General features: G+C 42.1%; 1 protein-coding gene across 1 annotated transcript in view; it reads left to right on the top strand.

Moving 5' to 3' along the window:
• The first annotated feature begins 2380 nt into the window (after positions 1–2380).
• hs3st4 (heparan sulfate (glucosamine) 3-O-sulfotransferase 4) overlaps positions 2381–25745 on the top strand; it is a 76935-nt gene continuing 53570 nt past the window's right edge. Inside the window, exons 1-2 of the mRNA XM_048992407.1 lie at positions 2381–2487; positions 3101–4021. Of these exons, the coding sequence (XP_048848364.1) occupies positions 3402–4021 (620 nt within the window). The 5' untranslated portion in view covers positions 2381–2487; positions 3101–3401. The remainder of the gene's footprint in view (positions 2488–3100; positions 4022–25745) is intronic.

Raw genomic sequence — 25745 nt, 5'->3', positions numbered from 1 at the left:
CTCCCTACAGTCCAAAAACATGCTGAGGATAACTGGAGTTACCACACTGCCCATAGCTGTGTCTGTGTCAGTAACTGGTGAGTAATTGGTGTGTGAGCCTGCCTTGCAATAGGTTGGTGCCTCATCCTGGGTTGTTCCCTGGATGGATGGACGGACAGATTATGCACTGCCAAATGTACATTTATCAAACATATATACCACCAAGTTACACATTTATGTTATTTGTGTTTACAAGGCGAAACCTTTTCTTTGCATTAGAAAGTTACAGTGTGGTAAGCCGAAAGAACAGGACCCAAATCTGCATTTCTCCACTGAAGTGTCCAGCAGTATAAACTGCTGAAAGATTTTTAGAAATTCATGAAGATGTTTTTGTGTTTTCTTTTTTGTTGAAGGTAACCTAGCTGCAGCACATATGACTTTTGTTGTCACCTACTGATACTTATTTTTTGTGCCATTGCATATAATTGGAAACTTTTACATTAGCTTATATCATCCATCCATCCAGGTCAGAGGGACCTAATCTCCGGCAGCACAGGGCACCAGGTCCCCTTTGGGGCATCAGTTATTGGGGTCCACAGTCCCCTGCCTTGTGATGGACCGGCATCCCATTCAGGGTGTCCCCTGCCCTGTAATGGACCGGCATCCCGTCCAGGGCGTCCCCTGTCCTATTCCCTGTGATGGACCGGCATCCCATTCAGGGTGTCCCCTGCCCTCTGATGGACCGGCATCCCATTCAGGGTGTCCCCTGCCCTGTGATGGACCAGCATCCCATCCAGGGTGTCCCCTGTCCTGTGCCCTGTGATGGACCGGCATCCCGTCCAGGGTGTCCTCTGCCTTGTGCCCTGTGATGGACCGGCATCCCGTCCAGGGCATAGTCCAGTCTTATGGCCTGTGCCCCAGCTGATACTGACCAGGGAACACAGCAGTACAAAGCCATCCCATTGAGCAGAAGCTCATTCCAGTCAGGATTAGAACACCAAAAGGAACATTATCCCAAGGTCAACGGTATCTCTGGTAAAGGGTTGTGTGTCATGGTAATTGTGGATTGTCAGTTATAATTGAAAATATAATTAAATGAAAAAATATTTATTATATTTGTTTTGTGTTATTTCATAACATCCAAAGTAGAGATAGAAAAGATTGAGGTAGAGAACTATCTAGATAATGCTGCAGCATGCAGTTAAACGGTCTTTTATTTCCAACCCTTCAAAATAAACGGCAAGTTGATGTTAAATATAACGTGAAAAGCAACTACCTTGTTATCACAACCACAGTGCGACAACGTTGCCAGAAAGTACGAAGCATTTGTTGTCTGCTTAATTAGGGAGGTACCCTGTAACTCATGTCACGCGGTAATTTATAGCAGCAATAATTTTCACCTTTTTATTTTTACCATAATCAGGTATTCCTCGTGCACACTATAGTTATTATAAACAACAGCATTTAACACTAGAATTAACTCAAACACACAGTTCAGAAAAAAACACGCATCTGCACATTAGGATTCTAAGCACCAATGTTTGCATTAAAATATACTGCGGTGATCTGCATCCTGGAAGTAAAGCATAGCGAAAGGCTTGTCTGCAACCTCGCCTGCTAGACTAATCCCTTGGAATTAACTCTGAATTTTGCTGTTTGAAAATCGTATTGCTTATTGGGCCTGTATGTATTCCGTGGTACAGAGATATTCTCCCGAGCAGAGTGTGCCGATTTTAGCCGTTTCGTCTGATCCGCGACAGCTGAGTTGCAGCCCACGCTGTTTGTCTTCGTTTGCCATTACATGAGCCCCCAATTAATCCACCAGGAGGTGCTCTAAATATATCCCGCCAAACTTCATCAAACATCCACTGCAGTGTCTGCTCCAGTAATTAATTTCTTTTTGAAGACTCACTTCTCTCAGTCGATGACGCCTATATTGCACGATTTTTTTTTTAAACAATAAGCTGCATTAAAATGCTGGAAAATGTTACTCGTTATGTAATTTAAGTGTACTAAGTTTGTTTAATCAATAATCAAAGTTTTTGATTATTGCAATGAAAATGAAAGCATAATTACTGAAAATTGACTACTACGTTACATCCAAATACATAAGCCACTTTATTACTAAAGTAAAGACGGAAATGAACATGTTTTACCGACACTTAAATACATTTAAGTGATTGCATAGATAAAATAAAATACAATAAAATAAAATAGTTCCACACGGTGCCAGCAGAGGGCATAACGATACTTAAAAGCAGCAGTTGAAGAAAATGATGCCTTATTCCGTTTTTCTGTTTGTTTATGAATAACAGTAGCCCACCTATCATCATTATTCTCACTATTATTATCGTCACGAACTGCGTATCATGTATTGAACTGTATTAATTTATCATATTCAATTGATATGATTATTTATAAAATGATATATCAAAGGAATAATGTGCACACGCGATAACATGTATTTTAACCTCAAACAAGGAGCATCGCATGTCAACATGTCTTTAGGTGTGTTGAGGGAAAAGCGATCGGAAACGCAAAATCATTTTGTACACTGGCATGCAGGCACTTGTGATTAAGCCCGTCTAAGTTTTATTAAATGTGAGTAGAAGGGGGTGCGCTTTCACCACCGCCGCGATGCGTGAGCGTCGCTCTGGCTGAACGCGCTCCGCTTCTGCTCCGACTGATGCGCATATCGTGTCCACCAATCGACAAAAGCTGTTAGGATAGCAGGCAATCCTGAAAGAAGTCAATGAATATTAATGCTCAAGCCGTTCACTTTCATCCACACAAAGTTAGCGGATCACCAGAGGGGTGACGGCACTCTATTAGAATTTCAACGCCGTGTTTGGATTAAGACTCATTCAATTCGGAATATGGTCATTTGGAAACCAATGTTGTGCATGACAGTGGTTGTGGGGATGGGACTTTAAAGAATTGCCCGGGACTTACGGCATATGAAGACGTGACTTGCACGCCACTTGAAAGACTTTGGAAATTGGTAACATATTAATTTTTTTTCCCCTATAAAATGTGAAGCGCACGTCTTGGATGCTCTGGCTCTCTGCAAGCTGGGCTGCTGGTGCGGAAGAATGTTTACAAGATGCCTTTTGAATCTTAGGGTCCCGTCTTCATAAATCGTGAGAGGCTGTACAGGAATAAGAAACCACCATTCAAGAAACTGTGACGACTTTTTTTCTTCTTCTTCTTTTCTTTTTTCTTTTTTTTTAAATCGACGACCCCTTTTCACTTCTCATTCTGTTTTCCTGTGCAATTTTCAGCTTGTTTTTAAGGTGAGTGGATCAGTTCTCGGCAGGAGCGGTGCTTAGACAGCGGACAGATTATTATTGTTGAGTGTCCATGCGAGACTTTCAGTCAAAACATGTCAGGCCATTTCTCTGTGAGGATCACTGCTGTCAGAGATGGCATTTTGGTCCCCTACTTCATTTTTTACCTCTAAAGTGCCTCGGAAGATATTGTTCATGTTCACCCTCTCTCTTACTGTTACTTACCTGTTTTATTGCTTGATGAGCTGTTATAACACGCTGCAGTTTCCCTTTCAAGAAAGCTACGTGTACCAAGCCGGCCAGGTGACCGAAGAGACAACTTTCATCACATTAAGAGAGAAACTTTACTCCACCACCTCCCAGGGATACTTCGCAGAGGATCCAGTGCAGAAGACCGTCACTGATCCTACGGCCGGAGATGACAAGGTCTCCACCGTCAACCATGCTGTTAACATGGAAATCGGAGAAAGGACGACGGAGTGGGACAGCAGTCAGGCTGTTCCGACCAGGACTGCGGCAGGGGGTCAGGGTGCAGCCTTGGAATCCAGCACCACCGACGACGATCTGAGCCGACGGGTCAACTGCACCTCGGATTACGGCCAGAAGAAGCTGCCCCAAGCGATCATAATAGGGGTTAAGAAAGGAGGTACCAGGGCATTGCTGGAGGCTTTAAGGGTCCATCCCGACGTCAGGGCGGTGGGAAACGAGCCTCATTTTTTTGACAGGAACTACGAGAAGGGACTCGATTGGTACAGGTGCGCGCTTTTATATTAATATCTGCTGCTTTCCTCAAACTGGCGGCACTATTTCACAAACTTGAGCAAGCCGGCATTTGGCGTTAGATGTGTTTTTTGACAGCGGAGAGTAGCGGCGGATGCGATGGCGCGAGGGTTTCGCTGATGCTTGTGTTACTACGTGTGCAAGGATTATATGCGCCTCATTTGCATTTGTAACAGGATTTACTAATAAAACAGTATCGGGTCCTGCAGCGACACTTAAAATGGTATTAGATCCAATGAGGCAACTTTAGTCATGCCTTGAATAAGTTGGCCTCGTATGATTACATAGTTTTTTTTTGTAGTTGTATATCAGGCCACTTATTTCTTGTAGTGTGCTTTTTCAGTAAAAAGAAAGCAGTGATACTTTGATGCAATTTGTAATTTGCATTATTAATAGGTGAATGTCAATGTGATAAAGATTTTGATTCCAAGTGTAGGTGTCTTTTTTTAACTGCAAATGAGACCTTGTGGGATACTGCAGCGGTAGTAGTGACAGTAATAATTTATATGTGCACAAAAAAGTGTCGATACCTGTGAAGGTCCTCAAGCACAGCAAGAAATAATTGCCCCGGCGTTCTGTTGTGGATTCACCTGTGGACTCTCTCCGGTGATTTCCAGTGTTTACTCCGCTCGGCAGTGCACCATTGCAGTGGCAGCACTGAGAAGTGCCTGGAGGCATTATTAAAAGAAAACATCGTTCGTGGCCCTTCACAAAAAAAACCCCGCTATTTTCAGTAAACATACCGTAGAAAAATGCTGCGTCTGCGCTGGAAGCAGTTAGACCGAAATTACTGCACCGTCACACTGCAATTAGACTAGGCGCAGAGGAGTAAATCATTTTTCTGAATTATCAGTAATTATAATAGAAGTATTTAAGCGATTCCGTTGCTTTCCGAGTTTCCGTTGCTGTAGACTTGTTGCTTCCGTTTATTAAATAGGTGGTTATAATATTAATAGTAATAATTATAACAATAATAATGATTATTATTGTTGTTGTTGTTGTGATCGGTTTCATTGTGGGTCCACCACACTTTTATTACCTATTAGGCATACCTTTTATTGTCTGTGTTTATGGAGATAATTAAAAGATTTTCTGAAAAATGTGTGTTCCCATACAAATCCGTATAACCGTGAGAGCAGTTTGATGTGTGAAACACCATGACATAACATCTGTAATGTTTGGCACGTTGAGGAACCTTGGCTCGCTGCTGGACATGTACTATTCCTTGAGGTGTAGAGAACATGGCTCTCTCCATCGCACAAACAGATATCAAAGTAGAGCTATGAGGTCTCACTGCAGACACTTTCCGAGCGATGGCCGTGCTGGCGGTGGAATAGCGCATGGAGAAATGTCTCTGAATACGTTGCTGTCATCAGTTACACCTGAATCGTGTAGCCTTGGTTGTTATAAGCGGTACTTTTGGTAGCAGATTTTCTACCCTCCAGTTTCAGAGCGGCATTTATTTGTAACCAGCCACGTGTCAATGATTATTCTGATATGGTTTTGTATGAAATAATCTAAAAGTCAATTTATAAAGCCTCAAACAACATTTAATGGCCAGTTTGTCTTTTCATTTTTACTGCTGACTGTGACGCTATAAACACAGCAAATCTGGAGGATAACAGCAAGTATTTAAGACCAATGGAATCTATTTTCAAAATCCCACTGTGGCGTATTCGACATCTGTGACGAGGAAAACAAGACTTAGTAAAATACGCTAGGTAGTTCGGCACTTCTCATTGCTCTACAGCGACACCTACTGTCAGCCCGGTGCCAGCAGGGCTGCGGGTGGGCTCGGCCGTATTTCACCATCCCGTGCAGTGTGTTGTGATGTTCAGTGAAGGATGGCTTCACAAAGAGTGAAAGGAAACAACCCACGTCAAAGGAACCATGCGATGTTCCCATCACTCACTATTTGGCATGACTTCCATGCAATGAGATACATATTAAAACAAGATAACTGACTATACCAAATATAGCATATCTAAAACATTTATTGATATATGTATAAGAAAGAGATTCGGCAGAAACGACATATGAGTGCATGAGGATGATATCAATGTAAAGCTTTGGGTGAGAAGAAACGTGAGAGACAGGCACTCCAGAAGATGGAGTGTTCTAAAGGTTCTAGAGCAGCAGGATTCCTCACGGAAGGGATCTTCGCTGGGCCCTAACCATCCACGCGCCTCGTAGCCGCTCCCTGACGGCTGAGACCCCTCCCCTTATATATTCATGAGCTTTGCAAGATGGCCGGGAACCTTAACGAAAGGTCATCCTTCAAGCATATGGTATGGAAATGTCTGAGGAAAATGTCTTTTTAACACACGTGGAACGTTTCGTTATTGTATGGAAATGTCATTACACTATAGAGCCGGGCTGTGTCAGAGCAGCGAACCCGAATGCAGGAGACAAGCATCACTGATTCTCATACCTGTATGCAAGATAGAGCTGAAAAAGTTTAACCTTTGGTCATGCAGCGTCTCTCTTTCATCAATCAGCAGATAAATCGTTTTAAAGAGGCTTCTATTAGCTCAGGAGTATCAGGTCCGGAACTAGTTCTCCTGCGTTACCGGTCTCTGCAGGTTCTTATGCTTGAAGGTCCACTTTAACGGAATTAATACATTACGCTAAGTTATGAAATTGCTTCTCGATAGTGCATTGCCCTGTTGTAGACTAGCTAGGTGTAAGATTTATTTTTTAGAGAAACTGCACAGATCAGTTCCCTAAAGCAGATCATTCTTCATTTAAGGAACTTTTTTTTTTTTCTAAAAAACGTTGTGCTTTGAGTTTTTATGGACAGCTTCTCATCACTGGAGATAGGATTCCAGTACTAATCAAGCAATTATTTGAGAATGAGCAACACTTTTTGGTGAAGGAGGGGCTGTTGTACCTGGGGCCGCATAGTTTTTGAAGTAAATGCTCCCCCAAACAAGCGAGTGCAAACGTCAGCAACCGATTTAGCAGCAGCTGAAGCCCAAGACTGTTCCAGGACCTTTACAGAGCCATTTAAGCAGTGGTACTGTTTAGGTGGAGCTGCTGGGAGATGCTGGGTAGACTGACCTCAGCGCAGACGAATCTGCTCTCCGCCTGTTCTTTTGCAGACTGTTTATGTGAGTCGCTCTATAATGCGTTTGATCTGTGGCATATCAGACAGGAGACAGCAGACTTACACAAATGGGAGAAAAGCATCTTTGTCTTAATGCCCCAAGATAAACTATGTGCCTGAAGCTCTGTGTCGTTTTTCCTTTGAGTTTTATGATCACACACTGAGTGACATTAACCTTTGGATGGTGCGCTGTGAGTCCACCGACCATCAGGATGGGTCACAAATCTTCTGAATGTTTTTTCCTTTTTTATTTTATTTTAAAACTGCTGACAGCAAATAGATGATAATGTTCCAGAAAAGAAGTTGTTACAGCAATTTAAGGGATAATTATGTTCACCTAAATTTGGCGGACCACAGTTTTTTAAAAATCAAAAATAACTATTTTACTAGTATAGAAAGTTCCTATTAAAAAGCCAGATCATTATAAAACAGCCGGTTCCTCTAATGACGCTGTATGACTGGCACATCCTTACCTCCTTTTAAACAGAAGAGCCCATCCATTATTTATTTATTTATTCTTAATACTGACTAATCCTGTTGAGGTTCATAAGCGTCCAGAGCCTATCGCAGAGGCTTCAGACACAAGGCAGAGAGCAGCAGAGGATGGGGTGACAACCCATCGCAGGGCACGCACACACACTCGCACACACACACGCACGCACACAAACACACGCACACACACACTCGCACACACATCCACACGGGGACTCGAACTTTGCCTCCAGAGACGTGAGTAACAATGATAACCAGTGCTCCACCATTAATTCCCGGCATGGAGATGCTTGTGATAACAACAAACTGCATAGATACCTTTGTTCGGCCCGTTTACAAAGTGGGGACACTTCAATGGCGCAGTCCTTATGGTGGATTACATATTTAAATGGATGGATTCCATGGTGAAAGCTTTTCACAGGAGGCATTTTCAGAAAATTCAGTTATTTTCGTTTTGGTAATGAGGAGCTGATGTCTTGTCATATCTCAGACTGCCTCCCTGAAACCCGTCCTTCTTTTTCCTGGTAAACTGTCATTATTCTCTTGAACTGTGAGATGAGTATGACTCTGGAATTATTATTAAAGGGACGGCTTCACTGTCACCCATCCGTTACTGACAGACGCTTTGCCGTATCACGTGCAGCTATGAGTTTGGACAAAAAGTGAAACATTTAGTTTCACTGCAATTCTTCCAAAACCTGCGGTGCAAAATTATATGTGATTCCTAGTTTTTTCTGTGCAGGAAGCCTGTTAGACTAATACTGCACAGATCTGTGTAAGATGACCATTATAGTGTGGATGTGCAGATGTGTGTAGGAATGCACAGATCTAAAAAGCATCTGTGCCACTGTATTGCAAACCATGTCTGTCCCACTGACCAACAATTAACAGAAGCTCTTTCTCTTGTTATGTTTGAAGCTTAACATTACTTCAATATTTCGAAGAGTGAGCACATGGGCGATCATAATAATGGAGTGGGTATTATTATTTTTTATGATTATTATTGTTATTATTCATCCATATATAGTGCTTTACATTTCTCACAACTGAATACCGTTTAGAGATCATTAATTCCAAGGTGTCTTGCATGATATATTTGGCAGATTTTGAATCGGTTCACTGCGATGGGCTGGCCCCCTATCCTGGGTTGTTCCCTGCCTCGTGCCCGTTGCTTCCGGGATAGGCTCCGGACCCCCCGCGACCCAGTAGGATAAGCGGTTTGGAAAATGGATGGATGGATAGATGGATGGATGAATCAGTTCAGAAAAGGTAGACTGTACTGTGCAGGGTGCTTGCTGGGATGTCCACCACAGACATGAGCTTTTAGACTGTACTGTGTAGGGTGCTTGCTGGGATGTGCACCACAGACATGAGCTTTTAGACTGTACTGTGTAGGGTGCTTGCTGGGATGTGCACCACAGACATGAGCTTTTAGACTGTACTGTGTAGGGTGCTTGCTGGGATGTGCACCACAGACATGAGCTTTTAGACTGTACTGTGTAGGGTGCTTGCTGGGATGTGCACCACAGACATGAGCTTTTAGGCTGTACTGTGTAGGGTGCTTGCTGGGATGTGCACCACAGACATGAGCTTTTAGGCTGTACTGTGTAGGGTGCTTGCTGGGATGTGCACCACAGACATGAGCTTTTAGACTGTACTGTGTAGGGTGCTTGCTGGGATGTGCACCACAGACATGAGCTTTTAGACTGTACTGTGTAGGGTGCTTGCTGGGATGTGTTCATTCGGCCTGTGTACATGCTGCTTTATTCTTCCGCTGAGGCAGAATGGTCACGCCGCACTGAAGGACTAGATGACAGCAGTCAGGGCCACGCTTCATCTGTACATTTCCGAGGCTTGCGGGAAGATGGATGTTTTTGCTCCCTGTGTTTACCCAGGAAGTTTGGACAGGCTCCTCTGATTGGCAGTGTGAAGCGGAGCCGGGCAGCATAGCAGCTGAGCTGGTTTCCACCCTCTGTTGAGATTTGACAAGGATGCTATGCTATCTCTAAAGGCTGCTATAGGCAGGGTTACAAAAATGGTCATGTGACACCAGAATGGGAGGAAGAAAAGAGGACTTTGAGTGTGGGATTAGAGCTGGGTCTGATGGAAATGGTGGGATGGAGCCGTTTTTGCTTTAGCACTAGAGAAATACTGGAATACAAAATGGGTGTTGGATTCTGGGAAGGTTTACGATGATATGTGAGCATCCGGGCGTATCGTGGGAGCCCAGAATAAAGCTTTATTTTATTTATATCACAACACAGGTGAAGTGAATCACTTACATTACTAATATCACAACACAGATGAAGTGAATCGCTTACATTACTGATATCACAACACAGGTGAAGTGAATCGCTTATTTTATTGATATCACAACACAGGTGAAGTGAATCGCTTACATTTCTGGTATCACAACACAGGTGAAGTGAATCGCTTATTTTATTGATATCACAACACAGGTGAAGTGAATCGCTTATATTATTGATATCACAACACAGGTGAAGTGAATTGCTTATTTTATTGATATCACAACACAGGTGAAGTGAATCACTTATTTTATTGACATCACAACACAGATGAAGTGAATCGCTTACATTACTGATATCACAACACAGGTGAAGTGAATCGCTTACATTTCTGATATCACAACACAGGTGAAGTGAATCGCTTATTTTATTGATATCACAACACAGGTGAAGTGAATCGCTTATATTATTGATATCACAACACAGGTGAAGTGAATCGCTTATATTATTGATATCACAACACAGGTGAAGTGAATCACTTATTTTATTGACATCACAACACAGGTGAAGTGAATTGCTTATATTATTGATATCACAACATAGGTGAAGTGAATTGCTTATATTATTGATATCACAACACAGGTGAAGTGAATCACTTATTTTATTGACATCACAACACAGGTGAAGTGAATCGCTTACATTTCTGATATCACAACACAGGTGAAGTGAATCGCTTATCTTATTTATATAACAACACAGGTGAAGTGAATCGCTTATCTTATTGATATAAAGCCGAAGTCAAATGCTGATCACCTGACATCCCGCCACTCTCAGTTGTCCCTATCCTCCATCATGCAGCACCACACCTTTATTTTTGCAACAGCATTTCATTGTGCCTACTGTATCGAGCTACTGGTTTTACCCGCAGTGATCCAACTGACTTTTGCAGCTACCCCTGAGTTACAGTAAGCAGCTACCCTGAAGCAGCTACCAGTTAAGGTTGTGTGAAGATGCAGACAGAATATTCTCCCTATCACATTCCTGCTTCGTCGAGCTCACCGGAAATGAGAAGTGCAGTATTTTCACACAGTATCGGAAACCCCGAAATCCATGTGAGTGTCTCCGTGCCTGCATCTGTGTTATGCTCTAGTCTTTGACGGCACTCGTAGAGTAATACTCCAGAAAAGTGCCTCAAACATATAAAAGCTCCTTCACATCTGTTTCCAAGAACTGCAGTAATTTGAAGGATAAAAAATGAATAAACGATCAGCAGGCTATGCTGGCTGTAGCCAAAAGCGTCATTGACTATATGCTGATATTGCCTCAGAGACCCATTTACCAAAGCTAGACTGGCCAGGCATGGAGTGTCACGCGACACTGGATATGTGTGTAAAAACAAACACGGGATCACATTCGTATTGCCATGGGAATATTGTCACCTTAGCTGATAGAGGGGAAGGGATTGCGTAACTGTATAGAATACATCAGGCTGAGCGATAAAGGATGGATGTATTGTCTGTCTGTATATATATATGTGCTGTTTACATGATGTTTAATACAAATGATTTTTTTTGCACAAATATACACATTATTGATGATAAAAAGTAGCTAGCCTTGAGAGGCTGTGGAGTATCGCGAATGTAGCTGGAGCTGAAGCAGATGTTACTATAGGTGAACGCCGATCCATGGTTTCGTTTAGTACTCTGTAGAGTCTGCTGTTCAGTAGGCCTGATATCACAAGGTCAATGGTTTGGTTGAATGATGTTCTGCTGAAGTTCAAATTTAACATTAATTGAATGGAGACAGATTTGAAACTGTATTACATTAGACCTTTTAAATTATCATTATTTAACCCAGCAGTTAAGCGTTTCTGTTGAGGCAAACGATCAATTCATGGCATAGAAGAATGAGGAAAGCATGCTCTCCATTCTATATGAAAAGGGGGCGCTATGCGTGGGAGTGTTTGTGGCAGTTTAATCATTGTAACACGTGCCACGTGATTAAATCACAGCCATTGGGACCAGTCTACTCAGATGAATAAGACTTTTTGCTCGTTTTTTTACTCTCTGAGGACAGCCTTGAAGACAATTTGTTTTTGTTGTGACCCAGGGGTATTGGAGGAAAAGCAACACCAGCTCCTGAGTGGTACAAACACCTGGGAACAGTGGGAGGGTTCCTCATAGGCCTGGGGACAGGGGGAGGGTACCTCACAGGCTTGGGGACAGGTGGGAGAGTTCCTCAAAAGCCTGGGGACAGTGAAAGGTTTCCTCACAGGCCTAGGGACAGTGGGAGGGTTCCTTACTGGCCTGGGGACAGTGGGAGGGTACCTCACAGGCCTGGACAGGTGGGAGGGTACCTCACAGCCCTGGGGACAGTGGGAGGGATCCTCACAGGCCTGGGGACAGTGGGAGGGTACCTCACCGGCCTGGACAGGTGGCTTAGTTCCTGGCTATGCATCTCTCGACCCTTCTTTCTCAGAGCTTGAGTGCTTCTGTAGCATTCATTGCATTCTCCAGATCAGGAACTTCACAAAGACATTATATGGATGAAGATCTACACCTGATTTCATTACAGATGATGATCTGGAGCCTATTTCATGTGGCACATGGAAGGACAGACACAGATCGGGTGAACTTGATTCCATTGAGTGTGTAGTATTTGTCGGGGTAGATATTGTAGAGTTTTGGGGGTGTGGGAGGAGTGGCGATTAGATGGGGGGGATGGAGCCATCCAGGGAATATACTGTTGCTGTTCTGACCTCATGAGAAGTTCCATAAAGGTGCCCTCAGTTTGAATTGTTCAACGTGGATGAATATTTGCAGATATTTTTGGACTATGCTCAAAAATCAGTCCTGAAATGAGCTGACTTTTTGTTTACTGTCGCTCCTTTGTTGTGTTAGAACCAAAGGCGTTAAAGTTGCAAGTCAGATGGTGTGATGACTGTGCCGTTCTATCCCTGATAAATGGACACCTATGAAAGAGCATCGCACTTAGCTGAAGACACAAGGACACTGGATTTTCATAAAAGCGAATTCTTCATTATTGTTTTAACGTGCATCATTATCATAGCAGAATACCCACCAAGTGTTATCAGCCCCCACTGTGCGTAAGCAGCATAGCTGAAGCTTGTACGGAAGCTAGGCAGTGGAATCTGAAGCGCCTATTCAGCTACCTGTGTGTTAACTATTCCATGCAGTGAAGTGCTTCTATAGAGACATTCAGCAGTGTTGTCAAACGCAGCTTGCTTCAAGGTATCTGCCTGGCACGTAACCTGACAGAATTCTGTGGGCTTAGCTCATTTAGAACTTCGTATGGAAGGAAGGGGAGCTCGGTAGCTATGTGCTGACGCCAGAGTTTAGCCGCTGCTGAGTCACAGCTACAAAGGAAGATGAATGTGTTCATTAGTTTTCTGGGAGTTTGTTTTCTGTGATTAGCACATACCTTCTTAAAGCTATTCATTAGTTTATATCTCTGTCTTTTCCCTTTTTACCTTCCAAGCCATCACTGAGCATTTCCCTTCTAGATTCAGAACATCAGAAATGTTCGGGTGTGTGTGTGCATGCTTTGTAGATCATGCAGAAATTGCACGCAGTGAAGTGCTTGTGATCACCGCATTCGATGTGGTCGCAATTGAGGTACGAGCCTTTCAGATTCGCCTCTCATTACCAGCGTAAAGAAGTATGATTCCATACACAGGAAAATATGCCGGTATTTTGGAGCTATTTCTGCAGTGCAGACACTGATCAATTTGCTGAACTCTCTTGGCTTTTAATAATTATTATAATTGCTGAGAGCTATAGCTGCAGGCAATTGTTTTAAAATGGACATTTTCAACCGCCCCCATTACTGAAGGATTTGAAGTCAACTGAGATTTTATTATCGTTTAATGGAATTATTCAAGCCTTGAATACAACTGTAAGTGTAATTAGTGTTTCATACATTAGTGAATAGCAGAAGTCTATATTTATATTTACATAATATATAACAATTTAGTCAAATACATATGAACACATGTTTACGAAAATCACATTGGAGAAGCTCTAGAACTGCACCTTATTCATCTTATTAACATGTTTTAAGGCAGACAAATGATTTCTAATAGCAATCAAAACAGAAAGTATATTTCACTGACAACAGTTTCTGCACAGAAATGAACAAATAAGGACTCAGAGTTAACAGAGAACAAAACATATATGGCAATATTATCAAAAAACTTCATCACACTCAGTCACATCTTAAAGAAATTATACCGATTCATGGAGAAAACGTGACATCATTCACTGCTTTTCTGTCTTGGTTTGGTTTGTTCTTAAGTATTTGCTCAAGCCTTTTAATATTGCAATGCCAGCATCCGAAAAGTACGTCTAAAGAACCCAGTCAGCGACTTCGGTCAAAATGTGGACAGCTATTATCCGTTTCTGCTCTTGTCTGAGAGGCTGGCTCTGATTTGCACTGTATCTGTGCACTGCATCTGTGCACTGCATCTGTGCACTGCATCTGTGCACTGCATCTGTGCTTTTCCTGTGCCTTTTAATATGCAGAGAGGTTTCTGGCAGCACTGCCATTCTGCATGGAAGAGCTTATTTATTTGAGTTATAAAGCAAACTGTTTTTTACTGTATTTCATTACCGCTACACCTATTATTGCCATATTCGTATATATTTGGGAAAACCTCATAAATCACATTGAACTCTAAATATTCATGCGGTGACTGCTGCAGAAGCCTTTATTTCAAGGGTTTTAAGCAGCTCTAGGTAACGGTGTCCTCATCGGGTGTGATTAACCCCCATATTGTTTTACATCTACAAGACTAGCGTGCAGAATTTTAAGCATCAATTGATTTTTAACTAAGCATAAATTTAGCTCTTCGCACTCGAGGTACATATTCAGTTACGTTATGTTGCAAACAAAGTATTTTAATTGATCTTGCTGATGAACAATGAAGACAGACCTTCATCCAGTTGATTCAAGGTCACTTTTGCCGCCTCCCCAGCTCACACTCACAGCCCTTCTGCTATTTAAAGAGCCAATAAAGCATGAAAGTGCATCACGGGGAAAAGCGAGATGCTATCAGCACTGTGTCTAATGTATTTATTTCATTTGGTTCACTGGGGCTCTCAGGCCACAGGAGGCATGTGTGTTGACCAAAATAACATCAAGGTTTCTATGTGTAAGAAAGTCATATTAAACTCCCACCCCCCCCACCCCCCCCAGCCCCCCTCCCTCCCAAACACACACACACCTGTACTCATAGCTTTGCATGGACCATCCATCTATTTCTATGGGCAAAACCCTAATCCCAGCAATGACAACCCTAACTCCTCCCCATCCCTAACCTTAACCACAAGTAGCCAAACAAAATTCAGGTCTTTTGGCTTTTTTTAGTTTTTTGACTACAGTCTCAGATTTTTATGAAATTGATTTTCCCCTGGTGGGGACTAAAAATGGTCCCCACAATGTAAAAAATAACTGTTTTTTTATCACATTGTGGGGGCATTTGGTCCCCACAGTGTAATATATGCATAAAACACACACCATTTTAAGGCCAAATAAATGCCACAGCCTTAACCAATATAAGTGGTTGGAGGATAGATGGATGGATGGATGGATGGATGGATGGATGGATGGATGGATGGATGGATGGATGGACAAATTTTGATGAATGGAATTCCAGCCGTTATGGTGGATTTTTCTCCCCGAGATTCCCTGCTGTATAAATTTGCAGAACTAAGTAAATGCAGGGTTGTGCTGAAATTCGGGCTCTTGAGCTTATTTCTGAGGGGCTTCATACTCGGTGTCGTGTGGTGCCCGCCACTCACCGGGCTGACAATCGGGCAGAAATGAAAGCGGAGTAAATAGTGCCTTTAAAGAGACAGAAGGGACCACATGCCACATGCCCTTGGATTTTGATTGGAAAGCATGGGGGTCTCCCAGGGGGGCCTGCAATCTAAAATAATATGTTTGTTTATTTTGCTGTCCAGGCATCTGAGATCCTGGCTGTTTTAAAACATTTGGATGTGTATAATTATAATGGTGTGATGAGCATCATGTGGAATCTTAGCTGATATTAAACATACTTCCGGCCTGTTTACGTGAGATGCGCAGTTAACTCTTTTTCCCCCACTTGTTCCCATGTCATTAAATGTGAATTTGCCATGGTGTGTTCAATTAGCAGACAAAACAAGGGCTTTGAATTTTTGATGCAATCTCTGGAATGTAAATAAGGCATTCCCAGCAGCCTTGGGGTCTGTTGCCATAGCTCCCAGCAAAAGGCTTTTGTTTTAGATCTATTTTGCAATAAACTTATTTTTTTACAGGACTAAATAAATCTGCCCCGTTACCTCTGTTTAATTTTGGGCTTTAAATGGAACGTAGCATGTTAATTGGGTAACAGCTGAGTTAAGCCACTGGCAAGAATCTAAACGTACTTTAATATTTTAATTGGCTACCACTGTTATTTTATATGTGAGTCGTCGTTTCCTCCTCACCTTCAATTTCAGTCCATGTTCCTTTTCTTGTTGTGGGACTATGGTGTGACTGTCACCAGCAACTTTTATCCCACACAACAAGCACAGGAAGGGCTTGCTTGATGCTTTTATTTCGCCTCGCAAACTTCTTCTGACATCAAGACACTGTAGTGGGAAGCATTATAAATCACTGGCAGCTGCAGTAGAAACACAGATTACTGCCAAATTAAATAGTAGCTGCCAAATCAAAACCAGAATCTTTTTATTCACTCAAGGAACACAGAGGAGTAGCTGGTATTTGCAGTGTGATTCTTGGGACTGATTGATAACTGTCAAAAAGGTTCGCAGTTTTTAATGTATTATGAATTGAAGGGTCTCATGTAACAAGGATGACATAATACAAAAGCACTGGTTAATTTTGAAAGAACGGTAGCAGAGAAAACGGCAAATATTTTTTTATTGAATGGAATGTGTATATTTTAATGTGATACAATCCTATTGTGATCCACAGGGGAAGCACCCTGTATGGGATGGCGGCTATATTTACAAATGTTATCTAACAACCCAGAGTAGACAAGCAAACATCTCGAGGCAGGATTAACGGTCACAAACCCATAAGCAGGGGGCAGCGGTGCTGACCGAGGAGCCGCTCACACTTCTGAGGTGTCTTCAAATATTCCAGCAATTAAGAAAATCTGCAGACCAGTTTGTCTTTCCTCCACACTCAAATTCGGGGGAAACCCAATTAAACTGAATGAAAACCTAGTGCGACATCATATCCGCAGTGGACTCAGCGCTTCTTAACGACATAAGATGGTCATTAAGGATACAGGCTTTTTAGCTAACAGTGCCGGTCAACATTGACACGATAGCTGCTTTTGCCTATTATACCGCATTACACTTCATATTGGCCTAAGGGGAACCTTCTCTGAAACGGCAGCGATCAGGATCCATTTGGGGAAAAAGACGCCGCTGTGCCACTGTCGACAGGTTCCACTGAGTTGCGGTTGGTGCTGGTATCTCAGTGACCCTCCATTGCAACTTCACCAAATTAGTCTTTTGTTCATTTCACACAGTTTATTTCAGGCATCTGGTCAATGCCTGGTTTCCATTCATGCTTTAGGGCTTAATTTTATGTATCAGGTTATTTTAGGGGATGGTGGTGTGTGAGTCTGTGGGCTAACACTCTGTAGCTATTATCAGTAGGTTACCAGGTCAAATCCCATGGCTGGCAGAGTGATGGTATGGCGTTAAGCCCTTCACCCCAATTGCTCCAGGAATGCTGACTTGTGTGTTGCTTTGGGCAAAATCAGTGATTGCTGCACCGTGTGTTAAAGCTGGGCGTCAAAGTAAGGATCATCGTATATAAATTAGTGCATTTGTGACTGAGAAAATCCTCTTGTAATAATGATCATGGTGCTGCTACATTTCTGTCAGCAAATGCAGCTGATGTGCATTTATACTGGGCAATGTAGAAAGCAATGCATTTATACTGGGCAATGTAGAAAATAATGCATTTATACTGGGCAATGTAGAAAGCCATGAATTTATACTGGGCAATGTAGAAAGTAATGCATTTATACTGGACAATGTACAAATTAATGCATTTATACTAGCCAGTGTACAAAGTTATGCACAAATGCTATCCACTCATTACATCTTTAACCTTTTCAGTATTACAATATGTGTCAATTCCAGTTAATCCCACATGGTGGCTCCAGTAGTCCCCATAAAAGCAATGACCTCATATCTTAATGTTTCCATAATCTGAGGAGAAGTTTATAAATTGACTGTCAAAGATGGGTAATATCGATTAGGTGTGATGGGATGGCTGTTGGCTTCAACTCACTACAGCTGAGTAGAGCTACTCGTCGTAGATAAATGCCAGTGATGTAAATGTATCTTCCTGCCTTTATGGCTTGCTCTGCTAGCTAGCTGTGAAACTGGGCTCATTGGATTTCATCACCTTATACTGGCCAGAATTGTTTGATTTAGTGTCTTGTGCCAAATGGAAGACCCCGGTCTACCTTCTCTCTAATGATTAGCCGCAGATATTCAATATATATGTGCACGTATGCTACAGCACTTTTGAGTGATCTGGCAAAATGTTTCTTTCATTTCAATGAGGGAAATGTCACAATATCCTAAGCAGGTGTTGCCTGTCTAATTAAAATAACCTCTAATTAAACACACTGTACCTTGTTGGACATCTGTCTTTATTAAAACCAGAAAATTAAACGAATCAATCTTATTATTAATCTTATACTCTTATATCTTAATTTTACATTGTTTGTTAAAAAAAAAAAAGCATTTTTATTCCATCAAATCTATTAAGATGTAGATGCAAAAAAAAATATATAAACTCATCACACAAATATATATTTATACCATTCAGGGACTTGATAGGTTTTCCCATTTTGTCGAGTTACAATTTGGTGGATCCACATTTTTCATATTATTCTCAACATGAATGATAAAAGGATAGAATCAGTGTCTTGCGCCCTTAGATACAGTTTATTAATCAATGTCTTGGGGCTTATTTTTTGAGTACAACTCTTAAATCACTAACCAAGATAAAAAAAAAATAATAATCAAACCCAAAAAGCAAAAATAAGTTTTCTGCAGTCGATGTACAACAGAGGCATATTGGCTAAGCAAGTATGCAACTGTGAAAAATAAAGGCTGTTATGAAAATGATCCAGGTTCCGTATTTGACAACTGCAGCTAGATGGCTAACATTCATGCTAACATATCTAATCACAGCTCTCCCTGAGCGAGCCTGTTGTATCTGCAATGCTGTTAGGGAACTTTCAGCCCCAGCCGAAGCACCTCCGCTCACATCGCCAGCGACTCCATAACTTTTAAAGGCACTGAGGGTGAGGAATAGAGGCTGATATGAGCAATAACTTCAGTTATGGATGAACTGCGAAACACTGCGAAACACTCTCCCATAACTGCATCACAAAGGCAGTTCCTGTCCTCCCACGTCAGAGAGAACATGGCAGCTTCGTTGGTTTGTAACAGGCGATTCTGTGGTCTGTCCCGAGATTTTTGCAGACTTGCCAAATGGTCCCCCGCCACCCCCCCCCCCCCCGTGTTGTCCCTTCTTTAACGGCAGCACTCAAGATGGTCTGTCTGTCTGTCTGTATCTACACATTCAGTTTCACCAGCTACTTATTATTAGTAAGACAGACACACATAGAGGGGAAGTGCCACCCTATACTGGCCATTAGAGAAACAGCTGTACAATTACTGCGTCTTTAGGAGTCGCGCTCTGGACTCACTCGCATAGAAGACTGTGAATGAAAGACCCCAAACCGCAGAAGAGTTAAAAAGAATCTCTCCAGGAATCTCTTTCTCTCCCTGGCTGCCAGAAAGTGCTATTATAAAGCTATGATGCATGTCATGGGTGAAACTCTGAGAGGCAATCAGCGCCACAGCCAGGGTTGCCTAGGCAACAAGCTGCAAACAGGAAGGAAAAAAAAGCACAAGCCACACCCACATACGAAGAGGTAGTAGCGGACATGGACAAGTGTGACAGTGTTTGATCCATAAGCAAAAAACACTAAGTATTCGGATGCTCAACATCAGTACTAAAGAGGACACATTTGGACTATTATCAATTCGGCTTATCAATCCTAAATTACAAGTATTTTTAAATATCGGTATGACCTGAAGACCACCGCCTTTTCACTCAGTATGAGTATTCTGGCCTGCCCCACTCGAGTGCATGTACTTTCCTAAGTGACTAATGCAAGGGGCTGCAAGCCTGTGGTCATTGCATTGCTCCGTCCATTTAACCACCTGATTTTATCGTTCAGGACAGATGCTACCTAGATAAGCCTGCCACTAAGAAAGAAAAAAAATAAGGAAAAGAAAAACAGTCTTGCTCCCAAATGTCATTATTGTTAAAATATGCCTCCATCTTGCTAGGCTTCTGAATATTTATGCAGTCGCCTCATGACAAATTCATGGAGATCATTCTTATAGCATATATGTTTTTTTTTCCCCCTAGACAGAATTATACCTGCACACTAAACATGACGTCTTACTCGGGTTCGGCTGTCACCTCATGCCTTGTTTAATCAATGACAGCCGACCACAAGAGCAATTTGTTCAGATTTGTTCAAGCTGTAGCTCTGCAATATTATATTTATGATTGTTGAGTAAATCTTAAGGACGTTAAAGTAAACATTCAGATATGCAGGTAATGTTTTGAAGTTGCGACTTATCTTGAGATCAAAAGCCTTCAGCAGGCTTTGTGCTGTTGCGGAGAGGAGCTGAGAGACGGACTCGCACCACAAGGCTGCTCCTGCTCTCCTCTCTGTGCTGTTTATTCCCCATTAAACTCCCTCTTCATCCTTTGCTTCACATTCCATTTATTCACATTCCAAAAAGCTGAAAATACTCCAGGCCACTATCATACAACAATGCGTGATGTTTTCACAATGGAGATGAGCTACATAAAGTAGGTTAGCTGTGCATAGTTTCAACATGCATCGGTGGGGAGTTTTATCATCAACAAATATAATAAGAATAACAAAATAACTTTTGTTAATTATGGGGGTGAGTGTGATGGTGATGGTTGCTTTTCTTAAAACGTTAAATGTATAGTACTATTCAGGTGAGAAGTGATCCTTGTAAAGAAGAAATATATCAGTTCAGTTATTCCTGAAATGAAAAATAAAGAGAGAGTATGAATTAATTATGTGGATGAAAAAATTGCTTCTAGTAATGAAAAACATCAAAGCTAGCCGAATCCTCAATGGGATCTGCAGAAAATAAGTGATGTTTTTCTGTGAGATTAGGGGGTGAATTATGAATTACGTCAGAGTTATGAACAAGACTGCAGCTCTCCATTCTCTCCTCTCTCCATTCTCTCCTCTATCCATTCTCTCCTCTCTCCATTCTCTCCTCTATCCATTCTCTCCTCTCTCCATTCTCTCTGTTCTCTCCTCTCTCCATTCTCTCTGTTCTCTCCTCTCTCCATTCTCCCCTCTCTCCATTCTCTCTGTTCTCTCCTCTCTCCATTCTCTCTTCTCTCCATTCTCTCTTTTCTCTCCTCTCTCCATTCTCTCTGTTCTCCCCTCTCTACATTCTCACTGTTCTCTCCATTCTATTCTCTCCTCTCTCCATTCTCTCTGTTCTCTCCTCTCTCCATTCTCCCCTCTCTCCATTCTCTCTGTTCTCCCCTCTCTCCATTCTCTCCTCTCTCCATTCTCTCTGTTTTCTCCTCTCTCCATTCTCTCTATTCTCTCCTTTCTATTCTCTCCTCTCTCCATTCTCTCTGTTCTCCCCTCTCTCCATTCTCTCCTCTCTCCATTCTCTCTGTTTTCTCCTCTCTCCATTCTCTCTGTTCTCTCCTTTCTATTCTCTCCTCTCTCCATTCTCTCTGTTCTCTCCTCTCTCCATTCTCTCTCCTCTCTCCATTCTCTCTCCTCTCTCCATTCTCTCCTCTCTCCATTCTCTCTGTTTTCTCCTCTCTCCATTCTCTCTATTCTCTCCTTTCTATTCTCTCCTCTCTCCATTCTCTCTGTTCTCCCCTCTCTCCATTCTCTCCTCTCTCCATTCTCTCTGTTTTCTCCTCTCTCCATTCTCTCTGTTCTCTCCTTTCTATTCTCTCCTCTCTCCATTCTCTGTTCTCTCCTCTCTCCATTCTCCACTCTCTCCATTCTCTCTCCTCTCTCCATTCTCTCTCCTCTCTCCATTCTCTCTGTTCTCCCCTCTCTCCATTCTCTCCTCTCTCCATTCTCTCTGTTCTCCCCTCTCTCCATTCTCTCCTCTCTCCATTCTCTCTGTTCTCTCCTTTCTATTCTCTCCTCTCTCCATTCTCTCTGTTCTCTCATCTCTCCATTCTCTCTGTTCTCTCATCTCTCCATTCTCTCTGTTCTCTCCATTCTCCACTCTCTCCATTTTCTCTCCTCTCTCCATTCTCTCTCCTCTCTCCATTCTCTCTGTTCTCTCCTCTCTCCATTCTCCCCCTCTCTATTCTCTCTGTTCTCTCCTCTCTCTATTCTCTCCTCTCGCCATTCTCCCCCTCTCCATTCTCTCTGTTCTCTCCTTTCTATTCTCTCCTCTCTCCATTCTCTCTGTTCTCTCCTCTCTCCATTCTCGCCTCTCTCCATTCTCTCTGTTCTCTCCTCTCTTCATTAAAAATGAATTTCTCAAGTACAACTGCAGGTCACCAGAAGGGATTTGATTGCCGGTAATGTGCAGAGGCCAGTGAACTAGCTGTGTTACAGGCAGAGGATTGTTTTAAGATTCAGGATGTGTGACTATGCAGGAATCAGCTGTTTTAATAGTATGATTGCTAAGTGTGAATTCTTTCCCAATATAACAAAACATGACGGGCTGATAGTTGACCTATTAACTGTAAAAAAAAAATGATGAAAAATGATAAAACTACTATTCATATTACTTCTTTTCAGGTTTTGCATTATTTACTTTTTTCGTCATTGTTCATATACACAGTACGATTTGCAGATTATTTACATGACCTATGACCATTTTCCTCTCCTACCAGTTCCTTCCATTGGAGTTAATGTTAATGGGAAAACTTGTTTTGTATTCAGTTCCCGTGAAGCTCAGTGTCAAAGAAACGAATGACCCAGGATTACAGACAGCAAAGCTAAAGCTAAAGGAGAGAAGCCTCAATGTCCAATTTTCTTAGCATGGAACTGGAATGTATCTCTTTGTGAAAGACAGATCAGAATGGTTTTTATTGGGCTTCTCTTAGGACTGAATAGCAAAGCTTCATACAGTGAGTATATATTTTTATGGCTTCTTTAAGAAAGTCCAAATGAAACGTGTGATAGGTGGGTGCTGGCCAGCCAGCCTTGGATCTGAGGTACGCTCTCAGAGCAGAATGCCCAGGATTAAATGAGAGACTGGGTCACTGGCAGGCTGCTGCTAGGACACCAGCTGACGCCTTCCGCATAATCCTTATTTATGACCGCTAAGTGATGGAAAAGCTAAGTTGGCAGCAAAATTGGCAACGATGCTGAGATGTACCTTCCCTTAGTCATTCGTAAACACGTTCTTATGATGTATTTGCACGGGTTTTCAGTTCGATGGCCGATCTCTAGGCGTGTTCTACATCTGATGAATACTAATTGGGCGAATGGTTTGCTCCCTAATGCATGAAGGAAATGCACCAGTACACTTCCACTGTGACTCGCTATTTCTGATGACTGCAATTAACAAGAGAGAAAATGAGAAAACGATACTTGAATTTACCTCCCCCTAAAACAACGGTTCCCATGTTGTACTTGAACTGATTGCGAATGAATAGTGACAAATGACCAAAAAACGATTACATTTGTTATGTGGAACAGTGACTTGGTGGTTCAGTGGGGGGCATGGTGTCCTCATATCTCCACTGTTCAGTCTCTGCCCTTGGCTTCACATGTGTGGAGTTTGCAAGGTCTTCTATGTCATGCAAGTTTCCTTCAAATGTTCTGCTTTTCTCCCGCAGTCCAAAAACATCTGAACAAAAGTCTGTCATAGTGTGACTGTGTGTGTGCCTTGCAATGAACTGGCCTCCCATCCAGGGGGTGCGTCTCCCACATTGTGCATCCTGGGGTAGGCTTGTGGCTAACTAAAACCCTTTCCAGGATAAGCGCTTATGGATGGCAGAGGGGTGAGTCAATGGTTACACGGTAGCCCCTAGTCATATCTGTACTTTGAGAGCTAGACTGATTTCATTTCAGAGGATTGGCTATTCTCATGCATCTCTGACATGTCCCAAATGGTCTTCATTTGCATGTTCGCCGGGTTACATTTTTACAGCTTATGTGAGTTCCAGATAAGTGAATGTTTGGATACAAAGCTGGATGCTGGAATGCTGTTCTTTTTGCCACAGCTAATGGTTTGGCGGATCACAGCTGGAGCCTAGCCTGGTGCCCTGCGCTGCCTGGGATGGACTCCAGGGCCCCTGTGCCCTGACCAGGACAGGCAGTTAGAAGACGGATCTATGCATGGATGGATCAAAATAATGATGTTCTATCTGTACATCAGTCAAAACCAAATAGATAGTTCATTACATGGCTTATTCTTTTAAACCAGGACCGCTTGTACAATTGAAACGACATTTTCAAAAACAGTCGACCGAAGATTTTAAGACTTTAATGATCTTTTCGACGATGGGGGTTGCAGAATGACCCAGTGGTTGTGTTGCTCCAGATTGCCTGGGATTTGGAAGTTTATTAATAAGGTTCTGAGCTTGGTACATAAGCACAGAGTTACATTGAGTGTCACTAACGGTAACGTAAGGGACTAAACAAGGTCAGGTGCCCAGTTAAGATGATCCACAACACAGAGCAAAACCAGAGAACAAATCAATAGTCAGAAACCAAATGAGAGAACTGCAAGGGTAGGAACATCACAAAGAAACCAACAAAAAAAGAATCACCAGACCATGAGAACTGATTGCTTAGGAAGATCCAACCATGAAGCCTGAGCGAGGAGACATGAATCAGGCTGAGTGCAGATATGGGAGATCACACATTGGGATCGTCTGCAGGTGGGCATGCCCATGGAGAATGATACCCGTTAGAAAGTAACTGGTGATCTGAGTTCTGGACTTGATTTAACAGTCTCTGATCTGTACCCTGCCTTATGCTGTCTGCCATCCAGAACAACCTACATACCATATGGATACAGAGTATAATTTGTAGTCTGATGTATATGAGAATTCAATTTTAAAATGTCTGGAAAACAAAATTTCCTATTTAGGATAATGAAATAGAGCAGAGCTGTACACTATGTTCAGTCATATGTACACTATGTTCAGTCATATATACACTATGTTCAGTCATATATACACTATGTTCAGTCATATGTACACTATGTTCAGCAACATGTATGCCATGTCAGTATCAGTAGCAGAAGGCTTTTGGAAAGACTCCCGCAATTCCAAATGATCCTGAAAAAAACAATGCAGTTAGCTTCTATGTGGATGAACTCATTTGTCTTTGCATAAGGCTTTACATACAGAAAATTTGAATAAAACCAGTGTCATAACTATTGAAAAAGGAAAAAAAAATTGAGGACAATACTAAATGCACCCACATGTTTTTTGCTAATTAGTGCTTCAGGGTACTTAAATATGCATAAAATAACCAACAAACCACAAAGAACACAGAGGAAAAAGAAATAGATTACTTCACTGAAAACCCAACTGTATCATTTTAGAGGCAGTTAAACGACAATAAGCAGACATCATACCCACAATGACAGTGGGATAATCTCTGTGGTGAAGTGAGTGTGAATCTCACTGGCACAAAATCTCAGTTTAAAAGATTTAAGTTTAAATCTTTAGAGTTACTCTTTAAAGAGAGGAGAAAAAACGGAAGATATGATGGTCGTGAGATACTCAGCTGATGAACAT

This window comes from Brienomyrus brachyistius, chromosome 22 (genome assembly GCF_023856365.1).
Source record: "Brienomyrus brachyistius isolate T26 chromosome 22, BBRACH_0.4, whole genome shotgun sequence".
NCBI classification, from domain to species: domain Eukaryota; kingdom Metazoa; phylum Chordata; class Actinopteri; order Osteoglossiformes; family Mormyridae; genus Brienomyrus; species Brienomyrus brachyistius.
The sequence above is the reverse complement of the archived record's forward strand: the minus strand, read 5'-3'. Positions and strand labels throughout refer to the sequence as shown.